At 45.2% G+C, this 13,584-nt stretch overlaps 1 protein-coding gene across 4 annotated transcripts in view; it reads right to left on the bottom strand.

Moving 5' to 3' along the window:
- The window catches only part of LOC126473600 (zinc transporter 9), a 214,667-nt gene that overhangs the window by 135,664 nt on the left and 65,419 nt on the right, over nucleotides 1–13,584 (bottom strand). For all 4 annotated transcript variants that reach the window (XM_050100755.1, XM_050100756.1, XM_050100757.1 and 1 more), the window contains one exon: nucleotides 9,548–9,703. In XM_050100755.1, coding sequence (XP_049956712.1) covers nucleotides 9,548–9,703 — 156 coding nt within the window. The remainder of the gene's footprint in view (nucleotides 1–9,547; nucleotides 9,704–13,584) is intronic.

Below are 13,584 nucleotides of genomic sequence, written 5' to 3'. Positions count from 1 at the left end.
AAATCACACAGAGTATGACAGCGGTTGGCCGACCATAAAAAACAAAAAAAGGAAAAGCCAACCACCAAGAAACGCACTAAAAATCCCAGTCTAAAATCGTACGCCAAAGGTCAAAAATGACAAACACTTAATTAAGCGATACAAAACCCCATGCACGAATAAAACTCAAAACTAAACCTGCCATTGCATCATCATCCGATAAAAGTGAAGGAAGCGTATCAGGCAGCGCAAATGTCTGCCTGAGCGGAGTTAAAAGCAGGCAGTCCAACAGATGTCGACCACCGTCAAAGCTGACCTGCAGCCGCATAAAGGTGGGTCCTCGTGGCACAATAAATAGCTGTGCGTCATCCAGGTGTGGCCAATGCACAGCCGGCAGAGGAAAACAGAGCCCTTGCGAGAGACCCGCAAGGAGGAGCACCAAGCACCGGTAGCCTCCTTGATGGCCCAAAGTTTGTTGGGTGAAGGAAGGGTGCGCCATTCTTCACCCCAGGTGCAAAGTACCTTCTGCCGCAAAATTGAACTCTCCTAAAGGCCAATATCCAAGCCTGGTGCATTGACAGCCTGTTTAGCCAGCGTGTTAACACGTTAATTTCCCGGGATGCCGACATGACCCGGGTTCTACACAAAGACCACAGAGCGGCCGCAACGGGCAATAGTACCGAGGGACTCCTGGATATCCATCACCAGACGAGAGTGAGGGAAACGCTGGTCGATAGCTCGTAAACCGCTCAGGGGGTCACAACAGATAATGAACGACTCACCTTAGCAGGAGCGGATATACTCTATGGCGCGAGAGATGGCACCAGCTCGGCAGTGAAAACACTGCAGCCAGCCGGCAACGAGAGCTGTTGATAATGGTCCCCCAGACTAAGAGCATAACCGACACGACCAGCAACGATCGAACCATAAGTACAGACAACATCAGAGGCTTGAAACACGGCAAGGATTGAAAGAAAGCGGTGGCAGAGGGCCTCATGAGGAACTGAGTCCTTCATGCCCTGTGCCAAATCGAGCTGAAGGCATCGGCGAGGCACACACCACGGGTATACACAGAGGGGCCCAAAAAAGAGGTGGTAGACGGAAAACCGCAAGCCCAGAGAGAAGAGCTCTGACGCAAGCCACGATCGTACACCCTGACCGGAGTCGCCGTTCCGGAAGATGGACGACCAACTGAGGGAACAGGAGACGATAAATGGGAAGCCCTGGCAAGCTACAAATGTGTCTAGTATAAGCGGCCAGTAACCATTGGCGCCAGAACCGCAATGGACGGGCACCTTCCTCCACAAGTATGCTGTTGACAGGGCTTGTCCGGAAAGCTCCAGTGGCGAGTCTCTGATCCCGCTGTGCAGGATGGGGTCCAGAAACTGCAATGCAGAAGGGAATGCTGAACCATATGCCAGGCTCCCATAACCTAGATTGGACTGAATTAATGTCTGGTACAGCCATAGAAGGGTAAACCGAGCAGCACACCAGCTGGAAGAGCAAGGAAGAGCGTTAAGATGCCGCCAGCACGTTTCTTTAAGCTGCCGAATATGAGGGAGCCAAGTCAACTGGGTATCACAAACCACTCCCAAAAACCGATGCGTCTCCACCACAGCAAGAGGTTCACCGTCAAGATAAAGCTGTGGCTCATGGTGAATAGTGCGTTGCCGGCAGAAATGCATAACGCAGGTCTTGGCAGCCGAAAACTGGAAGACATGCGCAACAGCCCCAGACTGCGCCTTACAGATAGCGCCCTGCAGCTGCCGTTCAGCAACTGCAATGCCAGTGGAGCTAAAGTATAGGCAGAAGTCGTCAGCATACAAGGAAACTGACACAGACGTTCCCACTGCCACAGCAAGCCCATTAATTGCAATCAAAAAGATGCAGACACTTAAGACAGAGCCTTGCGGTACCCCATTCTCGTGAACTCGGGAGGAACTATGGGAGACCGCAACTTGTACATGGAAGGAACAAAGCAAACGAAAATTTTGTATGAAAATCCGGAGCGGAGCCCGAAGACCCCAACCATGAAGCACAGAGACGATGTGATGTCGCCATGTCGTATCATATGCCTTCCGCATGTCAAAAAAGATGGTGACCAGATGCTGATGGCAAGCAAAGGATGTAATGACGGCAGACTCCAGGCACACCAGATTACCGGCGGCAGAGCGACCCTTATGGAACCCACCCTCAGACGGAGCTAAAAGGCCCCGAGGCTCAACTAGGCAACTCAACCTCCGGCTCACCATGCGTTCGAGCAACTTGCAAAGAATGTTGGTGAGGCTAATGGGGCGGTCGCTGCCCACCTCTAGTGGGTTCTTGCCAGGTTTCAACACAGGAATTATGATGCTTTCCCACCATTGCGATGGGAACTCACCCTCAACCCAGATACGGATGAAAAGGTCTATGAGGCATCACTGGAATTCCACTGCGAGGTATTTGAGCATCTGACAGTGGATGATAACTGGCCCGGGAGCCGTATTAGGGCACGTGGCTAGGGCACTTTTGAATTACCACTCACTGAACAAATCTTCGTACGATTCAGGGTGGCGCGTGTGAAATGAAAAGCTCCGACGTTCCAACCACTCTTTCAGGGAGGGGAAGGCCAGTGGGTAATACACTGAAGCGAAACTCTGAGCAAAATGTTCCGCTAAGCAGTATGCAATTGTGTTGGAGGCAGTACGGACTGCTCCATTCAGTGAAAGTGCAGGTACACTAGCGGGGATCTGATAGCCATGTTGTTGTTGTTGTTGTTATTGTTGTTGTTGTCGTCTTCAGTCCTGAGGCTGGTTTGATGCAGCTCTCCATGCTACTCTATCCTGTGCAAGCTTCTTCATCTCCCAGTACTTACTGCAACCTACATCCTTCTGAATCTGCTTAGTGTATTCATCTCTTGGTCTCCCTCTACGATTTTTACCCTCCACGCTGCCCTCCAATGCTAAATTTGTGATGCCTTCATGCCTCAGAACATGGCCTACCAACCTGTCCCTTCTTCTTGTCAAGTTGTGCTACAAACTTCTCTTCTCCCCAACTCTATTCAAAACCTCCTCATTAGTTATGTGATCTACCCATCTAACTTTCAGCATTATTCTGTAGCACCACATTTCAAACGCTTCTATTCTCTTTTTGTCTAAACTATTTATCGTCCATGTTTCACTTCCATTCATGGCTACACTCCATACAAATACTTACAGAAACGACTTCCTGACACTTAAATCAATACTGGATGTTAACAAATTTCTCTTCTTCAGAAACGCTTTCCTTGCCATTGCCAGTCTACATTTTATATCCTCTCTACTTCAACCATCATCAGTTATTTTGCTTCCCAAATAGCAAAACTCATTTATTACTTTAAGTGCCTCATTTCCTAATCTAATTCCCTCAGCATCACCCAACTTAATTCGACTACATTCCATTATCCTTGTTTTGCTTTTGTTTATGTTCATCTTATATCCTCCTTTCAAGACACTGTTCCGTTCAACTGCTCTTCCAAGTCCTTTGCTGTCTCTGACAGAATTACAATGTCATCGGCGAACCTCAACATTTTTATTTCTTCTCCATGGATTTTAATACCTACTCCAAACTTTTCTTTTGTTTCCTTTACTGCTTGCTCAATATACAGATTGAATAACATTGGGGAAAGGCTACAAACCTGTCTCACTCCCTTCCCAACCGCTGCTTCCCTTTCATGCCCCTCGACTCTTATAACTGCCATCTGGTTTCTGTACAAATTGTAAATAGCCTTTTGCTCCCTGTATTTTACCGATGCCACCTTCAGAATTTGAAAGAGAGTATTCCAGTCAACATTGTCAAAAGCTTTCTCTAAGTCTACAAATGCTAGAAATGTAGGTTCGCCTTTCCTTAATCTATTTTCTAAGATAAGTCGTAGAGTCAGTACTGCCTCACGGGTTCCAACATTTCTGCGGAATCCAAACTGATCTTTCCCGAGGTCGGCTTCTACCAGTTTTTCCATTCGCCTGTAAAGAATTCATGTTAGTATTTTGCAGCTGTGAATTATTAAACTGATAGCTTGGTAATTTTCACATCCGTCTACACCTGCTTTCTTTGAGATTGGAATTATTATATTCCTCTTGAAGTCTGAGGATATTTCGCCTGTCTCATACATCTTGCTCACCAGATGGTAGAGTTTTGTCAGGTCTGGCTCTCCCAAGGCCGTCACTAGTTCTAATGGAATGTTGTCTACTCCCGGGGCCTTATTTCGACTCAGGTCTTTCAGTGCAATGTCAAACTCTTCATGCAGTATCGTATCTCCCATTTCATCTTCACCTACATCCTCTTTCATTCCTATAATATTGTCCGCAAAAACGTCTCTGTACAGATCCTCTATATACTCCTTCCACCTTTCTGCTTTCCCTTCTTTGCTTAGAACTGGGTTTCCATCTGAGCTCTTGATATTCATACAAGTGGTTCTCTTTTCTCCAAAGGTCTCTCTAATTTTCCTGTAGGCAGTATCTATCTTACCCCTAGTGAGATAAGCGTCTACATCCTTACGTTTGTCCTCTAGCCATCCCTGCTTGGCCATTTTGCACTTCCTATTGATCTCATTTCTGAGACGTTTGTATTCCTTTTTGCCTGCTTCATTTACTGCGTTTTTATATTTTCTCCTTTCATCAATTAAATTCAATATTTCTTTTGTTACCCAAGGATTTCTACTACCCCTTGTCTTTTTACCTACTTGATCTTCTGCTGTCTTCACTACTTCATCCCTTCTTCTACTGTATTTCTTCCCCCCATTCCTGTCAATTGTTCCCTTATGCTCTCCCTGGAACTCTGTACAACCTCTGGTTCTTTCAGTTTATCCACGTCCTATCTCCTTAAATCCCCACCTTTTTGCAATTTCTTAAGTTTTAATCTACAGTTCATAACCAATAGATTGTGGTCAGAGTCCACATCTGCCCCTGGAAATGTCTTACAATTTAAAACCTGGTTCCTAAATCTCTGTCTTACCATTATATTATCTATCTGATACCTTCTAGTATCTCCAGGATTCTTCCATGTATACAACCTTCTTTATGATTCTTGGACCAAGTGTTAGCTATGATTAAGTTATGCTCTGTGCAAAATTCTACCAGAAAGTTCCCTCTTTCATTTCTCTCCCCCAATCCATATTCACCCACTATGTTTCCTTGTCTCCCTTTTCCTACTGTTGAATTCCAGTCACCCATGACTATTAAATTTTCGTCTCCCTTCATTACCTGAATAATTTCTTTTATCTCATCATACATTTCATCAATTTCTTCGTCATCTGCAGAGCCAGTTGGCATATAAACTTGAACTACCATAGTAGGAATGGGCTTCGTGTCTATCTTGGCCACAATAATGCGTTCACTATGCTATTTGTAGTAGCTTACCCGCACTCCTATTTTTTATTCATTATTAAACCTACTCCTGCATTACCCCTATTTGATTTTGTATTTATAACCCTGTATTCACCTGACAAAAAGTCTTGTTCCTCCTGACACTGAACTTCACTAATTCCCACTATATCTAACTTTAACCTATCCATTTCCCTTTTTAAATTTTCTAACCTACCTGCCCGATTAAGGGATCTGACATTCCACGCTCCGATCCATAGAACGCCAGTTTTCTTTCTCCTGATAACGACGTCCCCCTGAGTAGTCCCCGCCCGGAGATCCAAATGGGGGACTATTTTACCTCCGGAATATTTTACCCAAGAGGACGCCATCATTATTTAACCATACAGTAAAGCTGCATGCCCTCAGGAAAAATTACGGCTGTAGTTTCCCCTTGCTGATAGCCATACAGTCGCCTAATCTTGGCCCTAACTTACGATGGAGAGGTACGGAGGCCAATGGTGGAGTCATACCGTTCCCAGCACACCTGCTTGCGTTGGAGAATGATGCAGTGGGCCTGCGCATGGAGCCGTTTAAAGACGATGAGGTGTTCCAATGAGGGATGTCACTTGTGATGCTGGAGTGCCCGCCTGTGATCTTTAATCGCCTCAGCGATCTTGGACGACCAGCAAGGCACAGTCCTCCACCTAGGAGAACCAGAAGAACAGGGTATGGCAGATTCTGCGGCAGTAACGGTGCCAGTGGTGACCGAGTGACCCACCGTGTCAATGGCGTCATTGGAAAGAGGCTAAGTAGTGGCAATGGAGGTGAACAAGTCCCAGTCATCCTTATTCATAGCCCATCTGCACAAGCTCACAGAAGAGTGACGCTGTGGCAGTGACAGAAACATCGGAAAGTGATCACTACCGCATAAGTCGTCATGCACACTCCATTGAACAGATGGTAATAGGCTAGGGCTGCAAATCGAAAGGTAGATGGCTGAGTTCGTGCCATGCGCCACACAGAAATGTGTGAAGGCACCATTATTTAAAACTGAAAGGTCGAGTTGCGCCAATACTTGCTCAACAATGCTGCCTCGACCTGTTGCCACTGATCCACCCCACAGAAGTTTATGGGCGTTAAAGTTGCCCAGTAACAGAATAGGTGGTGGCAGTTGGGCTATCAGTGCAGCCAAGACATGCTGCGAGATATCACCATCCAGTGGAAGATAGAGACTGCAAACACTATCACCCTCCAGTTGCCTCCAGAAACCCCCTCATAAACTGCCTGGTTCTTATAATAACCCCGATAGCCACGGAGGAAAACCAAGTTTCCTGTAGGGGTTGAAGGCTGAGAAGTTGTTGGAGCTCAGCAAGATGGTGGAAAAAACCACTGCAGTTCCACTGGAGGATGACATTGTCCATGGCCAAGAAAGTGTGAAGGGACAGAGGAGGCAGATTATGCCACTGAGTGACCTGCTGTACCGATGGGAGCGACATCCATCATGTCTGAGGGACCGCCGAGATCTAGGTCCTCAGCGGACGCCAGAATCTCCACCCCATCCTCAGACACAGTGCTTGTAGGTAGCGGTGGAGTGGGTGCCACTGCAATTTCCTTGGTCTTAGGGGTCCTTGGGTTGCCCTTGCTGGGAGGGCTTCTTTGATTAAGTCTCCGGGTCTGAAGAGGACCGCGAAGCCCTATGACCATCTGCCTGGGGATTCTTCATCCCCTGGCAGGTGTCTGGTTGGTTTGCCACTGGTAGGAACCTGGGAAGGGAGTGGCCCAAGGGATCCCTTACTAGCGAGAGAAGCCGAAGAAGACTTAATGCTTCTCCGGCTTAGATAGAAGTGGGGACTGGTGTCCCCGATGGTGGGAAAGGGATTGGGGGGGCGGGGGGGAGTGGGGGGCAGGCCTGCTTCTCCCGAGGTAGGTGGTGCAGGAGCAACAGGGAGGGAAGTGCCCCCCCCCCACCATCAAGGGGGCAGGTGTGGTCCTTCGGCTCAAAGAGCTGACTGTATGTGGTGCAACAGATGGAGCTGTAAAGCTGTAACAGGAGTGATAGTGGTGGCATAAGATGAGGTTATGCACACAGGATGAAACCATTCAAATTTCTGTTTAGCCTCAGTGCAGGTCAGGCCGTCCAGGATCTTGTATTCCATTATTTTCCTTTCCTTCTATAGAATCTTACAGTCCAGCGAGCAAGGGGGATGGTGCTCTCCGCAGCTGACACAGATGGGAGGTGAGGCACATGGAGTATCGGGATGGGATAGACGACCACAATTGCGACATGAGAGGGTGGAAGCACAGCGGGAAGACATATGGCCGAACTTCCAGCATTTAAAGTACTGCACTGGGGGAGGCATATATGGCTTGAAATCACAGCGGTAGACCATCACCTTCACCTTCTCGGGTAATGTGTCACCCTCGAAGGCCAAGATGAAGGCACCAGTGGCAACCTGATTATCCCTCGGACACCGGTGAACGCGCCGGACGAAATGGACACCTCGTCACTCTAAGTTGGTACACAGCTAGTCATCAGACTGTAAAAGATCCCTGTGGAAGTTAATGCCCTGGACCATATTTAAGCTTTTATGGGGCGTGATAGTAACATAAACATCTCCCAGCTTCTTACAATAGAGTAATGCCCATGACTGGGCAGAGGATGCTGTTTTTATCAAGACTGACCCGGACCGCATTTTTGACAAGCCCTCCACCTCCCCAAACTTGTCCTCTTAATGCTCTACAAAGAACTGAGGCTTCATGGACACAAAGGATTCCTCATCAGCTCCCGTACAGACTAGATACCAGGGCGAATATGTCTAACTGTCATTCATAGCCTTTCGTTCCTCCCATGGTGTGGCCAGGGAGGGGAACAATTTGGGGTCATAGATGTTTGCATTAAAGTGAGCCTTCGAACACTTAGAGACTGCTGGTGGCTGTTGGCCACGCTTCATTGCATGTCATCCACCCTCATGCCACCTACTCCGACCAAGGGCCCTCCCCACGGGCGCCACCCAGCCTCAGCAAGGGCCACCTGGCAGGAAGTCCTGATGCCCCAGGGAGACAGGCACCTACTCCTTGGCACACGTGGGGAGTTAACGGCGCACACATCAGTAGAGCAATCCCTGTGTTGTCCGGGGGCTACAACCAACAGGGTACATGGTGGCCCCAGCACAACGGACTGGCTACCGTGCTGGATATGAGGTGGCAAGTGGTCCATGGTCGTCATCAGCGTAGAAAGCGACACTGCAGAGTGCAAATCGCACCCAGAAATGTATCTTCGCCCAATAGATGGAGAGCGAGCGGGCCGGCAATGCGACGACGAATAAGCTCACTAAAGGTCTCGGTGCGCGATGGACACAATGTACCAAGTAAGGCACCCTTCCCCAATTGGCTCGCTCTTCGGAATAATTTTGAAATATGGTGGTCAAACCCAAGAGGGGACCATCACGTAAGGGCCGAAACATTTGAGACTCCTTTTAGTCGCCTCTTAAAACAGGCAGGAATACCGCGGGCCTATTCTTAACCCCGAACCCGCAGGAGGGCCAGTTTTTGAACTGAAGACCCCAACACACTGTTGACACTGCAATATTATGGACTCAATTATTATTGTTAATTAAATTCTTATGCATGTAGTATTTGAGCAAAATCATAAAGAAAACAGTAGGATATTTTATGAGAAATTAAAGTTCAAAAGCTTTGGAATAATTATATTCAAAAGAAGGTTAATGTCCACTTAATTCAGACCAACAGGATCTGTGGTAATAACGTGAAGCTCTCTAACTCTCTGGACAGAGACCTAGTAGGTCCTAAATCATATTCAAGCAATTTTATTCAGAAAGGCGCATCAAATGCTGTGGGAAGAAGATTGGGGTTTAACATCTGTCGCCGACAAGAGCATCAGAGATGAAGCCGATGTTAAGATTGGGAAAGGATAAGGAAGAAAACAGACTATGTTCTTTTCAAAGGTCCCATACAGGCACCTGCCTTAAGTAATTTGGGGAAACGAAAAATTCGGATATTCGGACGGGGATTTGACTACCATCTTCCTGTGTCTTGCCACTGCAACCTCTCGCTTAGTCAACCATTTTGGACAACTGTTGCTAATTGTCACTGGTGACAAGCACTGTACACAAACATGGTTGTACCTTCAACACAGAAAGCCCGCATGACAAATTAATAAAACATCAAGTCACTGAAACTTAAAACTTATTCTAGCAACTGAAATAAGTAACATGTAGTATGCATACCCAATATAGAGACTGCACAGGTTCTGGATGCAGTAGGCCAACAATGCCGTGATACAGAGAAAGGCCCGTGCCCACACAGAAGATACCCACTCCAGATATCAATGAAGCCACATACTTCATGTTGCTATAGCCATATGGATGTTCAAGATTTGCACTCTGGAAAGAAGTAGGGTTATCCAAGTTCATTTCAGTAGTCAAAGCTCTAAGACTTAAATTTTAATGTTACGAACTGACATAGTATTAAACATATGAAATGACACAAGCAAAATTTAACTTTCAAAATTACACAAATGTGAGACAGACAGGAGATGAAAAGAAAATTATTATACAGAATAGCATTCAATAAGAGTTAAAATTGCGTACCACTAATGTTAGTGAAATCTGGTAATCAGTTATTTTCTTCAATGTCTCATTCATAAAAGTATTATTTACATGTAAAATAAGGAAAGGCAACCAGTCACCTAAAGCGTACTGTTGCGTGAAGCACAGAAACACATAACAGGAGACAGCATTCACACTAGCTTTCGAACTCTTGCTCTTTTTCTAGCAAAAGTACACACTTCCACATACACAAGCACAAAGACGTGCAGGTCCTGTTCGTGGTCGATGCACTTGATCCATAAAGATGTATATATGGAGCAACCTAAGAGCTTGATATCAAGAAAGGTGGCTCAATGAGTTGAGAAGGACCAGGTGAAGTGGATTTGGGAGTAGGTGATGAGGTTATGGAGGAAACAGCAATGAATGTCCTTGCCAATAAGTCCACATCATGAAAATCTCATCAATTAACCTGAACCAGACAAGATTTTAGATCTTCGCTGGATAGAAATGGTTTCCTGTATGTGGCCACAAATAAGTTGGCATAGGATGGTGCTATGCAAGTACCCATTGTAATATGACAGATTTGTTTATAGATTTACCCTTCAAAAGTGAAATAATTTTGGGTCATGATGTGGCTGACAAGGAGGATTAGAAAACCAGTCTAAACCCTTGCAACTCCCTGACCAGGCCTTGATGACTTTCTCCGTCTTCCACAATCCAAAAAACTTCCTCCACCCCACGAAACACACTGCCCCTGGACACCCGTCCTGTAAGCATAAACGGAAAGGCTATGGATAGGATGTGGTGCAATAGACAAGAAACTCGAATCCATTGAGATAAAAATTTAAGCTGTATGAGAGATTGATCAAGTAAGACTCAGTAACAAGGATAGGCACAAAATTATAATAGGCTCCTTCTGTCTACCACCAGATTCACCTCCTGATGTAACCAAAAACTTCACAGAAGACATCAGTTCATGTGCACTTAACTTCGTTAAGCTACATCTACACGGTTACTCTGCAAATCATACTAAAGTGTCTGGCAGAGCAATCATCGAACCACCTTCCTAATAGCACACTATTATTCCACTCTTGAACAGCGGGAGGAAAAAACGAACAACTATATGTTTCCGAGCGACATCTGATTTCTCTTATTTTATTATGATCATTGTTTCTCCCTATGTAGGTTGGCATCAACAAAATATTTTCGCATTTGCAGGGAAAGTTGGTGACAGCTGCAATGAAAAATGCCTTTTATTTAAATTATTTCCACCTCAAATCCTGTATCTTGTATGTGACACTCTCCCCTGTTTCTTGATGGACAAAAAGTACTGCCCTTCTCTGAACATTCTCGGTGTACTCCATTAATCCTGTCTGGTAAGGATCTCACATCATGCGGCAATACTCCAAAAGAAGACAGACAAGCACAGTATAGGCAGTCTTTCACAGATCTGTTGCATCATGTTCTGCCAATAAAATGCAGACTTTCGTTCACATTACCCACAACATTTTCTGTGTGCTCTTTCCAATTGTTTGTAACAGTAATTCCTAGGTATTTAGTTGAATTTATGGCCTTCAGATTTGACTGATTTATCATGTAACGAAAGTTTAATGGATTCCTTTAAGCACTCATGTGCATAATCCCACACTTTTCATCATTTAGGACCAATTGTCAATTATTGCACCATACAGATATCTTATTTAAATCATTTTGCAATTGGTTTCAATCTTCTGGTGACTTTTCTAGACTATAAATGACATCATCTGCAAACAACCTGAAGACAGCTACTCAGATTGTCTTCTACGTCACTTATATAGATAATGAACAGAACAGGGCCTGTGAAACTACCTTGGGGAATGACAGAAATCACTTCTGGTTTACTCGATGACTTTCCGTCAGTTACTATGAACAGTGACCTCTCTGACAGGGAATCACAAATCCAATCACATAACTGAGACAATATTCCATAAGCAATCAATTTGATTACAAGCTGCTTGTCAGGTACATTGTCATAAGCTTTCTAGAAATCTAGAAATATGGAATCAATTTGAAATTCCTTGTCGATTGCACTCATCACTTTGTGTGAGTAATGAGCTAGTAATCACTGAAAGACACTTTAATCATTCATAGCTTGATTGGGATACTTATAATTTTGTTAGTGGTGGGCACGACAAGAATCCTGTGCATTGTTAAATGCCTTCTCTGAAACTACCTAGAATGGATAGTTCAGAATCCCAACCATAATAGAAATATGAGGTGCTATCCAAAATTTTCAGGACTGGTGCTGCCACTGTTGAAAACCTTACCTTTGGACTAATGGTCACCATCACCTTCAAAGAAGTTCCCATCGCATGTACACACTGGTCCCAGCACTTCTGCCACTGGTCAAACATTTCCTGGAAGTCCTGTTCTTTGAGGGCGTTTATCATCACCAGCAATGCTTCTCGAATCCTCTCTAGAGTGTCGAACCGACGGCCTTTCAAATTAAGTTTCAGTTTTGGGAATAGCGCGAAGTCGCAAGGTGCCAAATCTGACGAATACGGTGGGTGGGGTACAACCTCCATGTTGTTTTTTGCCAAAATGGTCCTGGTGAGCAAGGACATGTGAAGGGCACACTATCGGGATGCAGCAGCAAGTTCCCTTGATGCCAAAGTTCGGGCCATCATCACGACACATTTTCATGGAGCCGTTGCAAAACGTCACAGTTGTATGCGGAATTCACTGTTTGGTTAGGTGGGACTAATTCTTTGTGCACAGTTCCCTTGGTATCAAAGAAAACAATGATCACGCTCTTCAGTCTGAGCACCATCTTCGACGTCCGTACAGCCGGCCCTAAACCGAGGATGCCACTCAAACACACGCATACGGCTCATGCTCTGTCCCCCAAACACTTGTTGAATCATTGCAAGGGTCCCCGTAACACTTTTCCCAAGATTCACACAGAATTTGATACACACGCTCTGTTCTGTTCGCAGATCCATCGTAAAATCGTCACACACCAAACACAGAGTATTACAGAAATCACTGTGAACACACAACACGTCCTCCCAGCTGAATGCCACTCCGCACACTGACTCATCAGATATGCTGCTCTCGCCACCTAAAAGTGCAAATACCTACTACTCCTACTTTCCAGATGGCAGCACAAGTCCCAAAAAATTTTGGATTCCACCTTGTATATTAGATCTAATGGAGACGGACAGACATACATGACACTCTTTGAGGACATCTACATAAAACCTGTTATCAGTGACTATGAGGCAGTTATCGCAACAATGAACAAAGTACAGAGGGCAATTAAAACAAGTAGAATGATTTATATGTTCAGCAAACTAAATAAATAATCGTTGTGTCATATCTCAATGAGGAACTTGAAACTTTTAGCTTAGGACAGGAGCATGGAAAGGAACTATGGCTTGAATTTAAAAGAACAGTTAACCATGCACTGGACAGATATGTGCCCAGTGGAACAGTTATTGATGGGAGAGATCCTCCATTATATAGTCAACGTAAAAAAAAAAACTTCTACGGGAAAACGAGACAACTGTATAACAAGCATAAAAAAAGTATAGGGCTGCAAACAGAGAGATGCTGAATGAAACACGTTTGGCAGTAATGAGAGCAATGTGTGAAGCCTTCAGTGACTACCGCAGCAATATATTGTCAAAAGGTCTTTAACAAAACCCAAAGAAATTCTGGTCTATGTAAAGGCTGTT

This window comes from Schistocerca serialis, chromosome 4 (assembly GCF_023864345.2).
Source record: "Schistocerca serialis cubense isolate TAMUIC-IGC-003099 chromosome 4, iqSchSeri2.2, whole genome shotgun sequence".
NCBI classification, from domain to species: Eukaryota; Metazoa; Arthropoda; class Insecta; order Orthoptera; family Acrididae; genus Schistocerca; species Schistocerca serialis.
Note: the sequence above shows the minus strand (reverse complement) of the source record. Positions and strands in the feature narration are given on the sequence as shown.